Raw genomic sequence first — 23,320 nt, 5'->3', positions numbered from 1 at the left:
TTTCAAAATAAACAAGAAAAAGGGTTGGAGTACATGTAGCTCAAAGGTAGAATTCTCCTGGATTCAATCTCAATACCCCTTCCCCAAAAACACCCCATAAAACTCACCCCACTCCCAAGTAGCTATGGGCTTAACACCTGGTACTCAGGATTTGTAGGAATTTTCCCAACAGGGCTCAGAGCCTTCTTCACTCCCCTCCCCACCTTCACACCTTCCACCTTGCACATCCCAGTAGGCAGAATCTGCCCCCAGTAAACCCTTGGGGCACAGTCAAGGTGAGCTTATTTAGCCCTCTCCTTGTGAGCACAGTTTCTCAGAGAAGGTCTCCACTTCACCCAAGGAATCTGGGGCTAAGTTCAAGCAGCTGGATAAGTTCCTCAAAGTGTTTATCTTAAAATGCATGTTAGTCATGTATTTTACCCTAAAACTTTGATCTGCACTGCATTTTTGTAAACTCTGAGAGTAAAACTGACACTCTAGAAAGATGCATTATGTTTACACTGTGGCTTCAATTTCCCCCACCTTCATATGCTGGGGATACGCCACTGAGATTCATGGCTCTAATTCTGAGAAGCGAGATCTGGTGTGTGTGTGTGTGTGTGTGTGTGTGTGTGTGTGTGTGTGTGTATGTGTGTGTGTTGGGGGAGGGGTCCATAAAAGCTGTATCAGGAAACTGAAAAGTAATATTATTTCAGAAAGCCAGAAGAAACTGTTCATTTAGGATTAGGCTTTAAACTGGGTGTGGTGGTGCATGCTTGTAATCCCAGCATTTGGGAGGCTGAGACAGAAGGCTCACAGTTCTCAGACAGCCTCTGCTACTAAGTGAGACCTCAGTGACACCCTGTTTCAAAAATAAAATAAAGAATAAAAAAATAGGGCTGGGGGTGGAGTTTGGCCGGGTTCCATCCCCAGTACTGCAAAAAAAAAAAAAAAAAAAAATTAGGCTTTATAGGTTAATAATTTGTCTGGGGCTGGCAACAGCAACACTAGTTGTATCCTAGGGAAACTAATGGATTGTTTTACTTTGTAGATATAATTTTGCATGCAAATGTCTTTCCGCAAAGTACAAAAAGAATGTAAGGGGTCATGGCTTTGAGAAAACTGAGGGCTATATTTCAAACTGCAACGTGAATTGAAGGACTGATTTCAATATGAATGCCAGTAAAATGTTTCAAACCCTTTAACCAGAACTGATCGGTCTCCAATGTTAATGAACAATTTATTATGGCTTTAAATGCAGATTTAATCATCCCATCCTTGGGCAATTTGTAGAGCTTCCTTAGAAAACCAAGATAAAAAGGGTTGTAGGATTCTCCCCTTTGGCATCTCAAGGCAATCGCCTCCGGTTTCCGCTTCACTTTGCTGGTGGAAACAGGAAGCTGGCTCTCTCAGTATCTCCCAGAATATTATTACAATGAAATCATTTTGTACCTTTGTTTGTTTTAATGTCTAATAGAAGTGGTATGGTAATTTAGACTTTACACTGTATTTGTTTGAAATTAGGGAGCCTCTGCCAAGTCAGTCTCTTCCAAGAAAGTGAGCTCAGTATCGCTCCTCCCCAAGTGTTTGCTAAATGCCTTCTGTGTGACGGGCTTTGTGTTAGGCAGAAAGAAAGAAGCCACAGGAAAGACTAGAAAGACTCGGGGCCTCTGTCCTGCAGCAGAGAGAAGCAGAGCTTCGTGTCTACTTCAATAATGAAAGCAGACCCTCTTGCTTCTCAGCCATTCTCAGTGGGACAGAAGTTGCTACAAGGGGAGTGAAAATTGATTCTTGGGAAGGCAAAGCAATCTTAGATATTACAGTGGCTTGGACCTTCCAAAGGTCAACCCTTTCTGACAAAATCTTACTCCTTACTATTTCATTTCTTTCACTATGTCTCCTTAGGGGATGACAATGAAAGAAAAGGTTGAGTCCAGCTATCTCCAAAATTCTACCAAACTGATCTCAGTTTTCTTAAGTGCATCATTCTTCTGCTCAAAAATACTTAATTATCCCAGTACCTGGAAGGCTAAGACAGGAGGATCCTAAGTTGGAGGCCAGCCTCAGCAATGTAGTGGACTCTCCAGAAGACCCTGTTTCAAAACAAAAACTAAAACGGGCTGGGGGTATAGCTCGGGGGTAGAATATCCCTGGGTTCAATCCCTGGCACCATAGAACAAAAACAAAACAAGACAAACTTCATTAATTTCCTCTGCAGTATGAATTATACCCATGCTCTTCATGTTGCTGTTTCTGTCCCAATTCACATGTCCCACCTTCTCCATCACTAGTTCCCTCCTCAAACCCTGCAGTCCAGGTAAACCAGACCTTACATTCGCCCCTAGCCCACTCTACTTCTCTCCACACCTCCTCTGTGCCCTGTGTGTCTTCTCCCCACTCCCTATGGCTTCGGGTCTGAGCCTTTTTCCTACTCTTCTGTGTGGATGAGATGGCGCCTTATCTCCACAGAGAATTCCTTCTTACTTTCTCACACCATCTTGCTTGCCTAGTATTATGTTCAGGTTGTTTGGTTGCTTTTTTAATACCTTCTACTACTTGGAAAATTCCTTGCTTTTGTGTACCTTGGCATTTCCCATAATGCTTTTTCACGTGGTTTAGCTCACCACGCATGCTCTCTCTAACCATGCGTGGAACTAAACAAGAAAATCCTCAACTCTATAACGGCATAAAATATACCAACCAGCACAAATTCACCAAATATAAAACAATATACAAAGAAAGATCAGTTAGAGAAATGCATAGTAAAAGATATATAGCTAATATGATTAAAATTATGAAGGCAAAATAATTTTAAATTTAGTAACATTGTTGGAATCATTAACATAAAAAATGCCAGTTAAAAAACGCTGTATCAGCCGGGCGTGGTGGCGCATGCTTATAATCCCCACGCTTGGGAGGCAGAGACAGGAGGATCGGGCAGGTTCGAAGCCAGCCATGCTGGCTTAAGAGACCCTGTTTCCAAAAAAAAAAAAAAAAAATAGGTCTGGGAGTGTAGCTCGGTGGAAGAGCTTCCAGGAACCCCAGTACCACACACACACAAAAATGCTGTATCAGAGATGGGCGTGGGGGTGCACACTTGTAATCCCTGTGCTTGGGAGGCAGAGACAAAAGGATCTCAGTTTGAGGACAGCTTCAGGTACTTGGTCAGGCCCTTTGCAAATTTTGGCACAGTAACTTCTAAAATTACCAGTTAATTATTAATTTTAATAATTGCCATCCTGTAAGAACTCTCAATATTTCTTGAAACTAGGGGAATCTTAGAAAGCGAACTATAATTTGTGTGATCCTGAGAAAAATTTATTTTATGGAAGGTGAACCCTCCTGTACCACACCTACACAGGGAGAAAATACCCTAAGGCAAGTATAAAAGTTATGAAACACATCGTTAAGAAAGAATTATGTCTTAATATTTATAATGCAATACTCCCAAATTAATTCAGTGTGACTCATATAAAAATCCGAGGTAGTTTTGTTTATTTCTTGTTTTTCTGTTTTGTTTTGTTTTTTCAGAAAGTTTATATGGAATTTCAGGGGACCAAAACAAAACAACAACAACAACAAAAAATAGTCAAAATGACCTTGAAAGAGATGAACAAAGTTGGAATACTTACACTTCCTTCTTTCAAAAATTACTGTGAGATACGGTAATCAAGTATTGTAATGCCATTAGAACAGACACACACATTAGCAGAGGGAGCCGAGAGTCCAGAAACAAACCCTTACATTTACAGTCAACTGAATTTCCATAATAGCACCAAGACTGCTCGATGGGGAAACAATAGTCTTTTTAACAAAAAATACTGGAGCATGCAAAAGAAGTTAAGCTTGAGTTTGAACTTTGGCCTCCAGAATTATGAGTCAATGTTTTTTTTTAGACCTGGGGATTGACCCCAGGTGTATCCCACCTTTAAGCTGCACCCCAGTCCCATTTTATATTTTATTTTGAAACAGTTTTATTAAGTTGCTGAGGTTGGTTTCCTATCTGTGATCCTCCTGTCTCAGTTTCCCAAGTACTTGAATTACAAGCATGCACCACCATCCCATTTATTTTATTTATTTATTTATTTATTTATTTATTTATTTATTTCCAAAATAAGCCCAGACCATTAAACAAGTGAAGCTCCAACAAATAAGTCTTTTCCAACAGTGAGAAAAACTGTATAGTTACTCAAAGCTGATTCTGCCAGTGGGGCTGGGGACAAGTAGTAGGGAAGGTGAGATCATGGAGGAGGGCCTGGGGGAGGGTGGAGCAGGAGAGGGTCAGGGTCCTGCCCATCAGAGTGGGGCCGCTTGCATCCTACACTCTGCTGTCAGGTGGGGAGGGGGCAGCTCGCTCTCACCTCCCTTTGTGTGTGGGATGGTGTCCCTCACCACCTCCCAGTGCCAGGCAGAGTCAGCTCACCCTGACGGGGAGTGGACAGAATAGGACCAGCCAAGGAGAGGTGAGGGTCCCAAGAGGGACATCCTGCTGATTCCAAACAAGGTGGCCCAATCCATCCCACTTCCTGTGGCTAGTGGGAGGTGGCTGGACAAGCCCTGGGAGCTTGAGGGGAATGAGCAAAGGCACAGAAACATGAAGGGGCCCTGGGTGGGGACTTGCATAGGTTGATGAGTGTGTAAGAGTACATAAATAAACCTGACACCCCACCCAGCCCGGCACTGAGAGAGGAAGTGGGGACCCAGAGGCAGGTCCCCAGGGCTGCTCTACCCCCTGGTCTCTTCCCCTTCCCTGGGCTCAGAGTGGAGGAAGGTCCACAGACCAGGGGGGCAGGAGCAAAGTCTGGGGAATGGGCTGATAGTGCAGGGAGGGTGGTGGTTTTCTTTTTTTTGTTTTGTTTTTTTCCCCAACATTTTTATCTTTAATAACATACACAATGGTTACCAGCCATATTCATAACAAAAGTTATTCATAAAATGTATCTAAAAATAACATTTTTTCCTTTTCCATGTGAAAAGCTTGAGGATGTCCCAATGAGGGGCTAGGTTGAGGAGGAAGAGAAGGCTGGAATGAAGAACCCTGGCTTCCCCACAGTCTGAACCCCCAAATCCTCTCTCCATCTGGCCCCAGTACAAACCCTCATCAGAAACAGGGACCAGAGGGTCTGTGTGACTTGGGCTGGGATGCACCTCTGGATTATGATATAGTGTTCCACTTATATGAGGTCATGACATAATGGGGTGGGGGGTTGAAAGAAAAGGTGGGGTGGGAAATAAACCAAAAACCAAACAATCCCCTTTCCCATATTCCTAACCCCCAAGTCTTTCACCAGACCTAGGAGCGAAGAAGGGAGTGTGTTGGTGGGGGAAGGGGATGTTAAGGCAACAGACTCCCTGATCTCACCGCTGCCCTGGCTGCCACCTTCAACCTCTGCATCTGAGGAGCCAGGGCTGCAGGAGGAAGAGGGGAGGGGGTCCTGGGGGAGGGGGCTCTGCCTTCTCCACTCAAAAATTTCAGGCCCCCTCCCACTGTCTTGGCTCAAAGAGAGGCCTGGGGATTTAAAAATGATGGGGAATGATCAAAGAGAAAAACCGTTAAGAACTATATAAATATGTATCTTAAATAGGCCTAAGAAATTAATTGTAGAGAACCTCTGATAAAACAGGGCAAGAGGTGAGAGGAAGGTGGTGCCTGTCTTCAGGGAATGATGGGAGTGGTGACAGTCTAGAATGGAGAGGGGAGGGAGAATGCTTCCCCTCCTCACCCTCTTCTCCAGAAACCATGTCAAAGGCTTCAAGCAGGCTCCACAAGGTAGCGGTCAGTTTGTCTGGGGAGTCTGCTCCCTTGAGGAGGGGCCAGCAGTCAATGGTCTGGAGGAGGCAGGGGTGAGCCAAGGCCAGGTGGGGGATGTGGGAGGGATGGAGGGGCAGGCAGTCTAGCCAGTCCTTGCCCCTTTATCCTGGCTGCCCCCTCTGTCCCCCGGCCTCAGCAGAGATCTCTCCACGGGCCTGGGAGTGAGCAAGGCATGTGCCAATGTTAAACAAAAGTTAAAAGGGTGAGAGAGTAGAAAAATATTAGAATGTATAGCTGAGCCAGCCCACCCTTTCGCTGCCATAGAGAAGCCCGTTGGGGGTTGCCCCCCGCCCACTGCCCCAGGAGCCTATGGGTCCCATCAGATGGTGGAGGTTTTGTCTGTCCCATCACCCAAGGCGTGTTCTGTCATGCTCAGACACAGAGACTCCAGGGTGGGATTGATCTCCAGGTCAGGCCCAGGTACCGGGCAGTCTGGAGGGAACATGAGAATGGCCTGGGTGACGAGTGGACCGGGAGTGAGTGGGTACGCTGCACAGAGCTGCGGCTCTGGCTGGGCATGCTGTTGCTGCCTCCAGGATTGGCAAACCACAGGTTCTGTTGGCCCTGGCCCCCAAGGCTGGGGCTGGTGAGGGCATGTAGGGGAGAGACACCCCCAATGCCCAAGGGGCTCAGTAGGCCTATCCTGCCAGGTGGAAGGGCCCGTGGAGGCAATGGGAACTGCCGCTGGGTCCGCAGGGCCACCCCCATCCCCACAGAGCCAGCTATGGGGAGTGAGTTGGAACCGAATGCCCAGCCCTTCTGTTGCCGGGAGTTCTGCATGTCCAGTGCGGCTTTGCGTGGGAATGTCCGGAGGAGCTTCAGCACCTGCTGTTTCCAGGACAGTAGCCGCTTCTTCTGCGTCTCTGTGAATGCCTCATGAGTCAGGCACTTTTCAATGAGCTGGAAGTAACTAGTGATGTTCTCCTCGTCTGGTCGGGACACCAGCAGCTGGGTGCACACTTGGCCCATCACCCGTGTAAACTGGCTGGGGTCTCCGTCGGTGACTGGAGCTGGGGCTGGCTCACTGCCATCAGTGGGAGCTGGAGCTGGTGGAGGGGGGTAGCTCTCTGTAGCCGGAGGGTCATTTGCCTCAGTGCCCTTGTCTGTGCTAGGGTGGGCTAGGGGGCGCTCAGCACCTGGCAGGGGCAGCTCCGCCCCCCCCCCCCCGGGCCCCATCCTTAGCAGTTGGGGTGGCAGCAGCAGCAGCCACAGTGGCCTGAAGGACACTGTAGGCCTTGATAGGGGTGATGATGATCGGCTGCAGTTCCTGCAGAGCATTCCGTAGATTCCCACCTTCCAGCATATCCTTCTCTATGGACTTGAGGACACTGCCTTTCACGCAGCTTCTGGATACTCAGGGCAATCTTATGGCGAGCACCTTTGGTGACATTCTGTGACTCCAGGTGCTGCTCAGTAAGTGTCATCATCTCCTTGTAGCTCATCTGTGAGAAGAGGGCTGCATACTTATGCAAGCGGAGGCTCTTGAGCCATGAGGGTACATCTTTCATACCACTGCCGTCCTCCTGGAAAGTGTTCCGGCTGGAGCCCTGTTCCTCCATCTGCTCACTGACAGAGGAGGCCACACTGCTCTGGGGCGAGAGGGGTGCGTGGTCAGGCGTGATGAAAGCAGCCCGAGCACCGAGCTCCTCTGGACTCGGCCACTCACCAGGGGCCTGGGGACTTGTAGGGATGAGAGACATGGAGCGCTTCAGTGGGCTAGGGTGGATTGGCAGGGAGACCTGTGTTTGCATTGCTCCCAATACTGTTGATGGCTGGCAGCACTGAGCTGGAAGTGTGGAAGGGCACATGTCCATTTTCTCGGGGTGGCTTGTCCTGCCAGCCTGGCCCTGCTTCTTCAGGGTTCAGCTCTGCAGGTCCTCCCCACTCATCTGAGCTCTGGCGTGAGTGGTAAGAGGGCTCTGGCCGGGTGTGGAAGCCACTAGCCAGTTGCTCTTCCAGGTGGCTCAGCCAGAGTGCCAGCGCATTGCGGTCCTCCAGTGTGGTTGCTGGGTGGATGAGGGCATAAGAGAGCAGTTGGTGGCTCTCCTCAATGAAGTTATTGCTCTCAACAGAGTAGGCCAGCACTTTCTGCAGCAGCCTCATGTACTCCGACTTGGCCTCCGTGTTGCCTGGCTGAAGCAGGGGCAGGTGGGACAGCAGGAGGGACACCGCCTTCTCTTTGGACTCTTGTTGCCACTGGCTGACAATGGCAGTACTGTTGGCCTCCGACTCCAAAAGGTGAATGTCATCACAGTCTGCCAGTGAATGCTCCAGGCAGAGCTGCAGGAAGCCGGCCTGGGTACGGGTGACCCGCTTCAGAAGTGACAGCAGGGCCACTGTCTGCTCACACTCATTCCAGCCCTTGAACCAGCCAGCAAGGATGCCCACCTGGTCTCAGAGCATCATGGTGCCAGGTCTGGGGCCAGGGTTGGGGGGACGGCGGTGGCAAGGGCCAGCGCCGTCACATGGTCTCGTCTCTGGGCTCCTGTTACCTCTCCCCTGAAGGCCAGGGCTTGAGGATGTTCCCTGGTGTGGTGGCAATGGGTGGTGGGGGGAGGAGGGAACCTGCTCACATTGGGGGAGGTCTTGGTCCAGCCACACCTCTCCAGGTTCTACCTCTGCCGCTGCCCGGGCCTCCTCAGGCCACCTCCGCCACCCCGTAGCCCCTCTCCTCCTCCCACACCCCCCACCGCCGCCCACCCCCATCCCATTTAAACTCTTATTTTTTAATACTTTAAATGTGTGGTAATTTGTTGTGGCAGCTGCCAAAAATTTTTTTTTTTCAGTATTGGGAATGGAACCCAGGGATATTCTAGCTCCCTACACCCCCGGCCCTATTTTTTATTCTTTTTTTTGAAACAGGATCTCACTGAGTTGCAAAGGGCCTCACTAAGTAGCTGAGGCTGGCAGCGAACCACGATCTTCCTATCTCAGCCTCCCAAATACTGGGATTACAAGCGGGCACCACCAGGTCTGGCTCTGCCAAAAATTTATATACCATATATCCCAACAATTCTTCTCCTGTGTATATACTCAAGAAAAATGAAAGTATGTCCATAGGAAACCATGAATCTAAATGTTCACAGCAACATAATTCATAAGAGACCCCAGATGGAAACAACCTGAATGTCCATCAGTGGATGAAAAGATAAGCAAAATGTGGTCTTTCCATACAATGGGATTTTATTCAGCCTTAGAAAGGGATGAAATACTAATTCAAGCCACAGGTTGGAAGAGACAAAGAATATTACACAAAGTGAAAGGAGCCGCACACAAAAGACCACGTGTTGTATGAGTTCTCTAACATGTCCAGACTTGGTAAATCTATAAACACAGAAAATAGATGAGTGGTTGCCAAGGTGGGGGTTGGGTGGGGCAAGGCGATGGGATGTAGGGAGTGAGGGACGGGGAGGGACCAAGGATGAGTATGGCTTCCTTTGGGGGTGATTCTCTAAGTTTTAAACCTAATTCTGGTAATGGTTGCACAAATCCACAAATCTGCTAAAATCATTAAATTGACTATAAATGGGTAAGTTTTATTTCAATGAAACTGTAAAGGAGAGAATAATAAAGAACAAGCAATAAAATTCTATTTTACCTTCTGGTATATATAGAGGTTATGAACAGTGAGTAATTATGAATAATAATGATTTCAGATCTATCCTACCATGACTTAGACAGCAAACTTCAACAAAGGAACGTTGGCTACCAAATAAATCATTAACTTTGATCTTTGATGCTATGTTCTAAGAAAGTTCTCCTTGACGTTTGGTGAGTGAATTTCCTAATCCTCCTAAGAGGAAATTCTTGGCTCCTGCAGCCTCCTTTCCTCTGTCTGCTTCCGTGATAGGGACTCAGGGAAACTGTGTTCTCCCTGCCTGTTGGGGACTGCCTGGTAGAACCCTATGTCACTTCTTGACAGCTTTTCCATGCCAGTCTCCTTCAGTGACTCACCTATCTCTGAACGATATGGTATAATAAAATGATTCCCCTTAAGAAATAACTTCAAGAATGGACTGTCTCTAAGAGCAGAGTCTTGTGGTGCCTGGGGACAGACTGGAGAGAGATACCACATACAAGCCAGGGTCTCAGAAGGGCCACCTTGTGCAGTGGGGAGACAGCCTCACCCACCTGCCAACACAGCTTGGGGGCCTGCACGGTTTAGACCCCCGTTCCCAGACGTCATGCCCAGTGTAACTTCAGAAGATCATGCTAAGGTCCCTGGGGCTGGGAGCTGATGTAAAAGCTCAGGTATGTTTCAGATGGGTTAGTGTGGGTAGAACCCTGAGGTCACACAGAGCCCACCCTGATCAGCATCCAGGTCAGTGAAGGGCCCAGAAGGACTGTGGCTCTCCAGTGAACCTCAATCCCCATGGGCGCTGTCTGCTTGGCAGTCCAGCCCTCTGGGGCTCCTTCAATGGAGCTGTCCCTCCCCATCCCAGCCACCCAGACTGCAACAAATCCTCTCTGGTCATGATGACTGATGGAAGCATGACAGCTGACCCAAAGTTTGGAATCTCCATTTCCTCCTGTACATAAAGAGAGAATAACTCACCCCACACTGAGGTACTACAAGGACTAAATTCAGTAATGTGAACCACGAAGCTGGGTACCTGGCTCTAACAGGGCTTGGCAGGGACGTGATGTGAGTTTGGAAAGAGGGCCGGGAGGAGCCTTGTCTAAGGATGAGACAAGGATGAGACCCTTGTCTAAGGATGGAACTACACTTCTAGCCTCTTGCTCTGGGTGATTATGCTGCTCTTTAAGAAAATGAGAAATACGAGCCCGGGTGTATAATCCCATGCCTGTAATCCCTGTTCTTGGGAGGCTGAGACAGGAGGATCTCAGGTTCAAGACTAGCCTCAGCAAGTTGTGAGACTCATAACTAGTGAGAAAGCCTGTTTCAGAACAAAAAATAAAAAGGGTTGGGGTGTAGCTTGGAGGTAGAATGCCCCTGGGTTCAATTCTCAGTATCACACACAGAAAAGAAGGAGGAGGAGGAGGCAGAGGAAGAGGAAGAGTAGGAGGAGAACAACAAGAGAAAATGTGAAATACGAATGCGGACCATTCACGTCATTTCACTCATATGATTAGTTATCTCCCTTAAAAGGTACCCACCAGAACTTGTTGGTGCTGTTTTCCTACTTGATAGCCTCCAAAATGTACTATGCCAGGTCTTGCCTGTATGACCTTATTATCCAGAAGTGTGGCATAAACCTCTGTAAAAACAAGGCAGATAAGTACCTCATGAGACATCAAAGACAGTATTAAATTAGAGAAGATTCTATTACCACAGGCTATCTTCAGTGTGGGACATTTAAAGCACATGAAGGTTTGAGACACAAGAGACAGCTGTCTGCAAGATTAATCATCTAGTCTGAAGAAACTGGAGTGCTTCTTTGTTTTTAAGCCTCGCTTAGGAGATGCTGCTGTCCCAATAAAATTCATATTGTGTTTACTACCTATTACAATAAGTTGTTCTGCACATATGTCGTGGATATCTTTCTAATAAAATACCAACTTGTAAGACCGACATGCTCTGCCTTTGCTCTAACACTGACATTGCTCAGTAAATGTTGAATATCTAGCCACAGACCAAATGTCCAGTTTTATAACTGTGTATTTAATTTTTATTACTTGATTTCCTTCAGATAGCACTAGAGAATTATATAGAAAAATCCTAAAAGCCTGAGTATTCTTCTGGATGGAAAGCCTTGAATGGCTTTTGTCATAATGTGAATGCCTTTTTTAAACCCATTTCCTACTTAGAAAAAACAGTGCTGCTCACTGCCACATTCATTTAATTTTTTTTTTTTTTTGGGTGGTACTGGGGTTCCTGGAAGCCCTTCTACCTCCGGGCTACACTCCCAGACCTATTTTTACATTTTTATTTGGAAAAAGGGTCTCCTAAGCCAGCACGCGGGGCTGGCTTCGAACCTCGCGATCCTCCTGTTTCTGCCTCCCAAGCGCGGGGATTACAAGCGTGCGCCACCACGCCCGGCGGACATTCATTTAATTTTACACAAACAGGCTGAAACAAATCTGACTGAGTCGTCCATGGCAACTTTTCTATTTGGAGTATGTACAGTTGTAAACTTATTTATAAGAAAATCCAACATGGGTATGAACTTCAGTGAAATCTGGGCCTTTGATTGACCAGTGCATATCAAAGAATTCTTGAACAAAAATTTGCCTGAGACAAGATGTGTCCAGAAGAAGCCATGTTTACCAAAACACCTCCAGCTCAAGTGTCTGCACAATATTTTGCAGTAACAATACTGAAAAAAAAGAAAAGTTTTTTTTATTATTTTTTATTTTTTTAGTGGCTTTCCAATTATCCATTCTGGAAAATCCTTTAGGACTGTAATCTATAACTTATCTCTGGGTAAATGCTGCAGCAGCCAGTGCTGGACAAACAGAAAATAGGCTAAGTTTTAAGAACAAGGTTTATTTTTATTTTATTTTATTTTATTTTTTGGTGGTACTGGGGTTCCTGGAAGCCCTTCTACCTCCGGGCTACACTCCCAGACCTATTTTATACTTTTTATTTGGAAACAGGGTCTCCTAAGCCAGCGCGCGTGGCTGGCTTCGAACCTGCGCAATCCTCCTGTCTCTGCCTCCCAAGCGCGGGGATTACAAGTGTGCGCCACCATGCCTGGCTTTAGAGCAAGGTTTTTTTTTTTTTTTCTTTTTTTGGTGGTACTGGGGTGGAACCCAGAGGCTTTCTACCTCCGGGCTATACTCCCAGACCTCTTTTTACATTTTATTTGGAAACAGGGTCTCACTAAGTTGCTGAAAGCCTCACTAAGTAGCTGAGGCTGGCTTTGAACCTGTGTGTTCCTTCTGTCTCAGCCTCCCAAGTACAGGGATTACAAGCGTGTGCCACCACGCCCGGCAAGAGCAAGGTTTAAACAGCTACAGTCCTCAAAGCATCCAGCTCTGTAAAACTTTGCTCTCTGCTTATGCAGAAGTGGAGATGTGTGAAGGAGGTGCTGGGACCCTACTCCATGATCTTTTCCATGACTTCTGTGCAAGGCTCAGCATGCATTTGTTTATAATCCTTGCTGAGGTCTTATTTCTACTTCAAAGAGGGGGTTGCTGAGGCTCAACAAGGTTGAGCGACTTGCCCACAGCTAGTAGTCAGAAATTAAACCCAGGTCTGCCGGATTCCAACTACCTGACTGCCTCACTCCGAAAAATGAGTTTCTCACAAATGACGGACAGCCTTTGACTTCGGTCTCATCCAAATCCTGTGAGCCACAGACTCCTGCACCCATCGCTACCCTGTTGTGGATCTGAAGCAGCGTGTGACCTCTGAGGGTGTTTTCTTCCCATCAGGTGAGTTATCACTCTGGGCCAGACTGAAGGGCTGGACCGGGGTTGGGGAGGGGATGGTTTGTCAGGGGACTGGTCATCTCTATAGGTTAGTATTTCTTCATTTTCAAGTGCTGAAATTACCATTGTTCAGTAATTTCTTTAATACTGAAAGAATCTTATTTTAGGGCCACAAAGTAGATATAAAACTAGGCTTTTCTGCTAATGCTCAGACATGGTAAAGTACAGAAAATTGAACTTAACATATTCATTCTACAGTGATGACTCACTCCAGAATATTACATTTCTAAAATTTGAGATGGAGCCACCAAACATGATGGTGGAAAGCTGGACACAGGGCTCCACTGGCTGAAGACCAGCCCTTCACTTCCGAGTTGTGCCACGTGGGGAACATGATGGGACAGTAAAATGGAAATCGATATAACTCATGAGGTTGCTTTGTGTAGATTCAATGAGAATAAGACAGACAGATGATTAGCCTTTTGCATACGTAGAGGAAAGGCAAGAAAGTGTAAAAAATGTCCATTGTCTGAGGTGGAGGGTAACCTGGTGCGGGCTGGAACTAGGGATGAGTCAGGCTCGGCATGGGGATGGTGCTAGATTGTCAAATTCATCAAAGGGGGAAAAATACCAAGTGAAGGAATTTCAATCCTGTTCTGTATGCGAAGGGAACTATCGAGAGCATTCAAGCAGGATGGAGATGAAGAGTCAGCCAGGATTCTGGAAAGGAAATTTAAAGAAAGAAAGAGTGGCCAGTGACCTGGAGACCAGAGGTGAGAAACAGGCAGTGGGGACAGATAGGAAAGCCATCTGAGTCACAGGAAGCAACAGAACTTGGTAACTAGTCTACACCACAGAAATCTACCATTCAAGCAGTTAGATCTAAATAGAACTATTGTTATTAATAGGAAACACTATTATGGGCATATAAAATGATATAGGTAAATCACCACCCAAAATTCCATGATGCCTTCTAGACTTTGGACTCCCTGGGAAGGTGTGTGATGTAGAGCAAATCTGTTTTCTAGCCACTTACTTGATTCAAGGAGGTGGTTAGGCACTTCTCTTCTTTTCTTGGGCTCTTCCACTAGATTCTTCAAAAGGAGAGGCGATATGTTATTAAAAGGTTCTTCCGCATTCTTTAGTTTCCGGTTTGGGGCTTTGACAGCTGCCATTTTATCATGAAAAATGGAGTCTCCTTCTAGAGCCAAAGGTCATTTCCTGGGGAGAAAACCACATCAGTATAATCATCCATGAGAAACCACACACATAGTTTTTCTCAAATCTTGTCACTATGTGGTTAACCGTGGTTCAGGGCCTGTGGCCTCTGGTCTCCGCCCACCACTCCTTTCCCATGCGTGCAGTCCTACATCATGACCCAACATGGCGCCAGAACTGCAAACCTTCCAGGAGCCTCCGGAGTTTCCAAGAAGTTCTCCGAGGATGCTTCTGGAACAGCTGAAGGAATTTAAGCTAACTTTTAATTTAAGTTAAAACAGTTAATTTAAGCTAAACTTAAATTAACTGTTTGCAGGTATGGCAGTTATGAGTCACCTTCCTGGGCCCTTCTGCTAATTGGGGTGATGAGGAGCTAGTGAAGAGACTTGGGGACATCCTAGGAGCTCATGGGTCTCAGTTAGGTCACACATTTTGTCAGATTCTCCTTCCCTTAACACAGTCACTTAAATTTCACTTCCTTGTGAAGTCCCCTCTGATCCAACACTAATATCTAATGTTCCTCAGCAATTACTGCATCTGTGGCTCATTTGGCATTAATAATTTATTAATGATTTATTGATCGCAGCACTTTACAAATCTCACATTTTAAAAAATATCTTCTACAACTAAGTCTCTTAACTTGGGGCCAGGGGGCTGCTCTGAAGCCCCTGAATTTGAATGTAAAATCATGCATGGATCCTTCATGTGTTTTGTTCTGGTTGCTATCTGGAGAAGGCCTTGGCTTTAGAGTTTCCGGTCTATAGCACCAAGTGATTATTCTGAAGGATGGGCCTAAAATTCCTTTTCAGAGAGAAGTTTCCGCTTTCCCCTCCCTGAACGCCAGCTCACCTGCATCATGGCTGAGGGCTGCCCACTCCAGAGCATCCTCCCCCTGCCCCGCTTCATCCCCTCCTGTCTTCAGCACCTGCCCGGGGTTCACCTGAGCCCCTTCCCCTGCCCGCCTGTATGAAAAGTCTGCAGGCCAGTCTGCCCACTGCCATTGAACTCTCTTCTGCCACGTCCAGTCTCCTCGGCCTACCTCCAACCCCCAGGCTTCCTGTCCCCGCCTGCTCCCCTCAGTGACCTTCCGCTCCTCCCCTGCTGAGGGTGGGGGTGGACCCCAGACCCACGCACCACTCCAGCCTCATTTAACCCTTCGGGCGACCTCTCCTCGGATCCCGGCGGGGGCTGACTTTGGCTGCCCACCTGCCCGGGGCTCCAGCTTCCTCGGCAACTCGGTGGCAGCCCCTGGCCACCCCGGCCCGGTCCAGGGCCGCTCACACCGGAGATGGTTCCCAGGCAGGATTCTGCTGGCGCCCGCACCTGCTCCTAGCGTCGCCATGACAACGCAGACGCGCTGATGGGGAGCGGACGAGACCAAAGTCTCACGGGCCGTGGGGGAGCCCGGCGGCTTGGCGCTGGAGGCCGAGGGAACCCGGCGGGGGGAAGAGCGGAGAGCGAGACCGGAGGGGGCGGCCGGTGGATTCCCGGGGGGAACCGGGACCCGCGAAGCTTTGGGAAGGGCCACCTGCGGGGGCGGGGCTCCCAGCCAGTGGGCGGAGCTTCCCACCTGCTCCATTCCTGGCGCCCTATATTTTTGTAGTTTGTTTAATGTTTTCTATTACGGTAAATTTCATACATTTGCAAAGTCCGGCAGAGTGGGGGTGATGAACTCAACATCCAGCCGCCACCATGATCAAATCATGGCCAATCGCTTAATCTGTATGTTTCCTTCAGTCTCTGTAGAAGTTTGAAGAAAATTCCAGACATCATTTTATCCATAAACATTTCAGAATGTGCCTCTAAAAGATAAGGACTTCTCAAACAATAACAAACTCAGAATAACAAAACTTTAAACATCTACAATAATTTCTTAACATCTTCAAATATCAAATAATAGCCGAGTGTGGTGGCACACACCTGTAATTTCAGTACTTGGAGGCTGAGCTGGAAGGATCACAGGTTCGAGGCCAGCCTCAGGAACTCAGTGAGCCCCTCAACAACATAGTGATACCATGTTTCAAAATACAAAATAAAATAGGACTAAGGGTGTAGCTCAGAAGTAGAATGCACCGGGACCAAACAAAGCCCCTAGCACTGCATTCAATTGTCTCATAAGACATAATTATTTTTCCCAGCATTTACCAGTTTGAGTTAGAATTCAAATACCATAAAAATCTACATATTAGGATAGATTGATATGCCTTTTACCTTTCTCTTAATCAGCAGATCCCCCTCTAGCTCTTCTTGCTGTAGTCTCTTCACTGAAGACACTGCTCTTTAGGGTAACAAGCATGACGCCTGTCTGCTCGGCCTGCGGGTCCTGCCACCTGCTCGGCCTGGGTATCTTTTCTCACACAGACAGTTCACGCTTCTTCCTTCTCAGGAGCTGCTTTGCCGCTGTCCTTCCTTGTATGACTTGCATTGCTTGATGTTATTTATGGCTTTAAATTAAAAGATTATAATAGGCATCCGATGGGACTAACTGCTTTCCTTCTTGCTTGTGCTGGGGATGTTCCCCTCCCAGCTGGAATTTTCATTCCTTCCATCTTTCCATTCTCCAGTACCCCCCCCCCGCCCCCGCCACTGCTACCTATTTAAAAAAATCTTCCCATTTTTCAAGGCTAACACTGAATAAGTTTACCCTCTACCCCCCTGGCCAAAAGGGCTCTTTTTTTCCCTTTTGGCTTCCATAATGCTTTGTTGCACCTTATTTATAGTGCTTATCTCTTTATATGCTGCGCCCTTCAATATTTGTGCATGTGTATGAACTGCAGAATTCTTAGTGGGAGGGCACCATGCCTTCTTTATCTTTGGGTCTCCCACAGCTCTTAATACTGTTCTTTGTCCACAATTATTACTCAGTAACTGTTGGCCAAGGGAGTGAAAAAATTCATTTGCTTATCTAATAGATTGCTCTAGTTCTTTCTGTTCTGTTGTCCCAACAAGGTGTCAGATTTCAGGAGAGACTGGGCATTGTGGTGCATGCCTGTCATCCCAGAACTTGGAAGCCTCATCAACATAGGCTTTCAGCAATTTAGAAAGATCCTGTTTTGAAACAAAAAACCGAAAAGAGCTGGGGTATAGCTTGGAGGTAGAATGCCCCTGTTCCCCCACCCCCGGTGGTACTGGGGTTCCTGAAAACCCTTCTACATCCAGGCTACACTCCCAGACACCTATTTTTTATATTTTTGTTTGGAAACAGGGTCTCTTAAGCCAGCACAGCTGGCTTCAAACCTGTGTGACCCTCCTGTCTCCCCTCCCAAGCCTGGGGATTACAAGCGTGCGCCACCATGCCCAGCAGAATGCCCTGCGTTTAATCCCCAGTAAAACAAATGCACACAGACACAGACACACAGACACACAGACACACAGGCACACACACAAACACGCGCACACACACGCACATGCACACGCACGCATGCACACACTTCAGAACAGGTGCATGTTTCCCATAGTCCCAAATCTTCCCACACCAACTTGAATCATATTTGTTCCCATGTATTTTTTAATGAATATTGGGTAACGTTTAAAAATCGGTACTTAGAAAAGTATTTCCTATTATATAGAGACAATACACAAGTCTCTGTATATTGTGGTTTGGATCTGGAATGTCCCCCAAAAGATCAGGTGTTGTAAGCATGGTCCCCCATAGAGCGAGGTTCAGATGTGAGGCTTTTAGGTGATCATTAGCTCCTGAGCGCCCAACCTCATCAGTGGGTGATTTAATTAAGAGTCAAATGGACCACAGGAGGTGGGTCTAGTTGGAGAAAGTTGGTTAAAGGGAGCATGCTCTGGAAAGCTTGTCTTCTCCCTGGTCTCTCGCCCTTGCATTCTCTCACACTTTCTCTCTCCCTCTTTCCTGCTGCCTTGAGCCAAATAAGTATTTCTTCTTCTAAGTTCTTGCTAGGTATTACAGTCACAGTGATGAAAAGCTGGCTAACAACATACTATTTAAGCTGGCTAACATACTATTTAAGCAATTAACCAAATTGTATATCTTAATACTTGGACACTGTTGATTATCTGCTTTCAGTCTCTTTCTAAGAGAACCCTACCTTTGCTCATGTTTCCCCCCTGTTCCCAGTTCTAGCAGTAGATTAATTAATCTGTCCAATATGGAATTTCCAATCTTCTTGCCCTCCCTGCCCATGATTGATTTAGAGACATCTGGAAGACTTTTGGAGAAAGGCTTTCTCTCTGCTAAGAAGGACACAGGTAGATACAGTATCTTTCCCCTTCTGAACCATGTAGTGTCTAGAAATCATCTGGAATGTCAGCAGCCATCCAAGGCTGTGACAGACCCCAGCTTTAGGGCGAAAGCGGTGACATCGATAGACCTGTGGGCTCCATGTCATCTCTCCTCTGGCTGGTTGTTACCTATATCCCATTATCTCTTTCTTGAAGCTGAAAACATCTGACATACAGTGATTTCTAAATACTCACCACTCAAAGTGTGCAGTGAGGCAAGGAGATCCTGAGGAAGGCAGGATTTTGTGCTCTCCAGACCTACTGAATCGGAAACTGCATTTTAATAAGATTTCCCCAGGAGATTTATAGGTGCAACCAAATTTGGGAATCGTGTTGCTAACGGATGTTTTAGACGTACAACTATTTGAGATCATCAGTTACTTAGTCTATTCATGCACATAATCCACACTTATTTCACATAGCATGTACAAGAAGGACATGAAGGTAACCCGGCCTTCAAAAAAATGAGATGAGTGTGACATCAGGCATGAAAGCCTAAGCGATAAGCCTTGATATCACAGGGAGCCATTCATTTTCTTGCTTAAAATTCCTCAGTAGCTTTAACATTGTATAAAAAATAAAATTCAAAATTCTTAATACAGCAGATGCAGTGGCTAACTCTTGTAATCCTAGTACTGGAGAGGCTGAGACAGGAGAATCACAGGTTTGAGGCAAATGCATGGTAACTTTGTGGGACCCTGTTTCAAAGAAAGAAATAAACAGGACTGAGGTTAGCTCTGTAGTATAACTTGCCCTGGGTTCAATCCCCAGAACCATACTCACATGTACAGAAAAATCCTTAGTATATTCTCAGGGACCTGTCTGCTAGCCCCTCAGTTCACCTGCACCCCTGCCTCTCCTGGCCTGCGGTGGGGTAGATGGGCCGCAGAGCTCTTGACACTGTTCTGTGGAAAAGTGGCCCCACCTTCCCGCTTGGGTCTCGGTGGGCCTGTGACTGCTTTCATGGCCAGTTGAGTCCCAACTAAATTTCCAGCCTCGACATTCGTGAGCTTTAATGACATGGTTGCTGTTTTCAGCTCCTGTGCTTTTTGGATAGTAGTTTATACCACTGCACTAAACCAGAAACTTGACTAATTACTACTGAGCCAACGGAACCCTTCCTCGGAGGCTTTGCCTGGTGTTCCCCCTACACTGGGCCCCACCCCACCACTCCTCTCCCAGCATGCGCCTCTCCCTTCAGAGCTGCCTTGGTCTGTGTGTGCTGCCCTAAGACCCAATCACAGCCCCAGAGTCCGACTCGTGAGTTTCTGGAATACACACTGAGGCCATGGCTTCTGAGCTTCTCTCCTCGACACTGCTTTTGCTGGACTAGAAATTCAATGGAGGATGATTATGGCCAGTTCACTGCCATATACCCATCATCTGCGTGTTGCCTGGCACCTGCTGAAACCCCAAAATATTTACAGAATTAAGGCAATGACATATTCACAGTGATTTCTAAATTTTAAACCACACACACACACACACACACACACACACACACACACGGATAATGTATTCATGTGATTTAAAATTTAAAAAGTAAAGCATCTCCCTACTGCCTCTGTCCTTTAAGCTATTAAATTTGCTTTCCCAAAGGTAACTTGTACTACCAAATTAATATTTGTCTTTTAGGAATATGTCTTACATATATACAAGCAGTTGTATTTGGTTCTTTAAATTTTTTATTGGTGCATTGTAGTCATACATCTTAATGGAGTATAAGATGCTAGAGGCACACATGCACACACCACTCATTTAGCCCTTCCCCATTTCCAACGCACTCTCTCCCCCTCCCTCCTTCTCATGTTTGGTTTAGTGACTGACATTGATGTTTGTGAATGTACATCATGTACATTACGGGATTTCCCTCCCCCCCAAGCCCCTCAGTTTGGTCACCTTATTTGTTCATCTATGGTTTCTCCTTCTTTGTCTAGCATTCCTATGACCCTTTTTCTCCCTAATTTCCACATATTAGGGAGAACATCCAATTTTTTTTACTTTTTGTGATGACTAATCTCACTTAGCATAATGTTCTCCAGTTACATCCATTTCCCTGTAAATGACATAATTTTATCCTTCTTTATGGTTGAGTAAAATTCCATTGTGTACATGACACATAGTTTTGTAATCCATTCATCTATTAGATGGACATCTTGGCTGGCTCCATAGTTTAGCAATGGTGAATTGTGTGGCTATGAACATAGATATGCATGCATTAGTTTGGTAATTTGGTTTACATTCTTTTGGGTAGATACCCAGAAGTGGTATTGCTGATCATATGGTAGGTTTATTCTCATTCTTCTGAGGATCCTCCATACTGTTTTCCAAAGTGGCTGCACTAATTTGCAATCCCACCAACAATGTATTAGAGTTCCCACTTCTTCACATTCTCACTAGCATTTGTTGTTTTTTGTGTTTTGAATGACTGCCATTCTAGTTGGAGTTAGGTGAAATCTTAGGGCAGTTTTGATTTGCATCTCTTTGATTACTGATGATGTTGAACAATTTTGCATACATTTATTGGCCATTTGAATTTCTTCTTTTGTTCACTTGCCCATTTTTTTATTAGAATATTTGTTTTCTTACCTGTGAGTTTCTTGAGTTCTCTGTATATTCTAGATATTAGTCCTCTACCGGAGGTATAGTTGGCAAAAGTTCTCTCCCATTCTGTCAGCTCTCTGTAGAGGTTACTGATAGTTTCCTTTGCTGTGCAAAAGCTCTTCAGTTTAATGAAATTCCATGTATTGATCCTCCTTTTAATTTATTGTGCCTTTGGGATCTTGTTGAGAAAGTTTTTACTTTCTGTGCCTATGTGTTGAAGTGTTAGACCTATGCCCTCTTCAAGGAGCTGCAAGTTTTTTGGTCTGATTTCCAAGTCTTTGATTCATCTTGAATTGACTCTTGTGCAGGGTGAGAAAGTAGGGTTTGTTGTTATTTTTCTGCATATGGTTAACCAGTTTTGCCAACATCATTTGTTGAAGTGGCTATCTTTTTTCCAGTGTATGTATTTGCCTCCTTTGTAAAAAATCAATTGGTTGTTGGGTTCCATCCCCAGACCTGAAAAAAAAAAAAAACAATTGGTTGTAAGTGTGGAGATTTGTTTCTGAGTCTTCTATTTTTTTTTTTTTTTTTGTAGATCTGGGGATGGAACCCAGGGGCATTGGACCTCCAAGCTATACCTGCTGCCCTATTTTTTATTCTTTATTTTTTGAAACAGGGTCTCAGTAGGTTGAAGAGGACCTCACTAAGTAGCTGAGACTGTTGGCAAACCACGTTCCTCCAGTTTCAACCTCCCTTGCCCATTGTTAATGTATCTGTTTTTGTGCCAACCCCATGCTGTTTTTATTACTATGGCTTTGTAGTATAGTTTAAAGTTAGGTATCATGATGCCTCTGGCATGGTTCTTGTTGCTGAAAACTACTTTAGCTATTCTGTGTTTTTTGTTGTTCCAAATGAATTTAAGGACTAATTGTTCTATGTCTGTGAGGAATTACCTTGGTAATTTAATGGATTGAATCTGTAGATCACTTTTGGAAGAATGGCCATTTTGATATTTATTCTACCTATCCAAGAACATGGAAGATCTCCTAAGATCTTCTTCAATTTTTTTCATTGTTTTATCATTTTCTCTGAGGAGGTCTTTTACCTCCTTGCTTAGGTTTATTCCTAAATATTTTAATTTTTTTGTGGGATATCATGAGTGAAAGTGTTTTCTGGATTTCTTTTTCAAACGGTTGGCCTACAGGAAAGCTTCTGATTTTTAAAATTGATTTTGTATCCAGACACTTTGCTATATTTTTTGATCGGTTCTATAAATGTTTTGGTTGAGTTTGTTGGGTCTTCTAAGTATATATCATGTCATCTACAAATAGTGATAGTTTTAGTTCTTTATTTATACTCCTTTGATTTTTTTCTTGCCTTATTGCTCTGGCTAGAGTCTCAAGTACTATGGTTGAAAAGTGGTAATAATGAACATTCTTATCTTGTTCCTGTTTTTAGGGTAATTCTCACAGTTTTTCCTCATTTAATATGATTTTGGATGTGGGCCTATTGTATATTTCCTTAATGATGTTGAGGTATATTCCTTCTATTTTGATTCTATGCAGTGCTTTTAGCATAAATGGATTTTGTCGAATGCTTTTTCAGTGTCTATTGAAATGATCATGTGATTTTTGTCTTTGGTTCTGTTTATGTGATGAATTACATGAATTGTTTTCCATATATTGAACCAGGCTTGCATTCCTAGGATGAACCCTACTTGGTTAGGGTGTATGATTTTCTTGATGTGGTTTTGAATACATGTTGCTAGTGTTTGGTTTAGCAGTTTTGCATCTAAGTTCATCAATGATATAGGTCTGTATTTTTCTTTCCTTGAGCTGTCTTTATTTGGTTTTGGTATTAATGTGATGTTGGGCTCATAGAATATATTTGGGGAAATCCTCTTTCTATTTCATGAAATATATTGAGGAACATTTGGATTAGCTCTTCCATAAAGGTTTTATAAAATGCACCTGGGAAACCACCTAGTCCTGAAATTTTGTTTGATGGCAGACTCCTTATTGCTCTTTCAATGTCATTGCTATTGGTCAGTTTAAATTTTCTATAGCTTCTTGACTCAGTTTAGGAAGGTTTTATGTATCTAGAATTTTGTCAGTTTCTTCCAGATTTTTCATTTTGTTGTAGTATAGTTTTTCAAAGTGGTTTCTGATAATCCTCTGTATT

The 23,320-nt window shown here is 45.3% G+C and overlaps 2 protein-coding genes across 2 annotated transcripts in view; both read right to left on the bottom strand.

Moving 5' to 3' along the window:
- CFAP221 (cilia and flagella associated protein 221) overlaps positions 1–14,301 on the bottom strand; it is a gene marked incomplete at both ends in the record, with an annotated part of 117,304 nt that extends 103,003 nt beyond the window's left edge. Inside the window, 2 exons of the mRNA XM_080690092.1 lie at positions 10,910–11,010; positions 14,163–14,301. Coding sequence (XP_080546218.1) covers positions 10,910–11,010; positions 14,163–14,301 — 240 coding nt within the window. The remainder of the gene's footprint in view (positions 1–10,909; positions 11,011–14,162) is intronic.
- LOC308279853 (protein Smaug homolog 2-like) lies at positions 4,107–9,977 on the bottom strand (the record flags this gene model as incomplete). The annotated part of the gene is given in 9 exon segments (XM_080720043.1): positions 4,107–4,192; positions 6,143–6,247; positions 6,250–6,955; positions 6,957–7,119; positions 7,121–7,519; positions 7,521–8,179; positions 8,284–8,356; positions 9,043–9,115; positions 9,923–9,977. Coding segments are annotated over 9 exon segments (2,319 nt in total).
- Positions 14,302–23,320: the final 9,019 nt, after the last annotated feature.

This window comes from Muscardinus avellanarius (genome assembly GCF_963383645.1).
Source record: "Muscardinus avellanarius genome assembly, chromosome: 2".
NCBI lineage: Eukaryota > Metazoa > Chordata > Mammalia > Rodentia > Gliridae > Muscardinus > Muscardinus avellanarius.
Note: the sequence above shows the minus strand (reverse complement) of the source record. Positions and strands in the feature narration are given on the sequence as shown.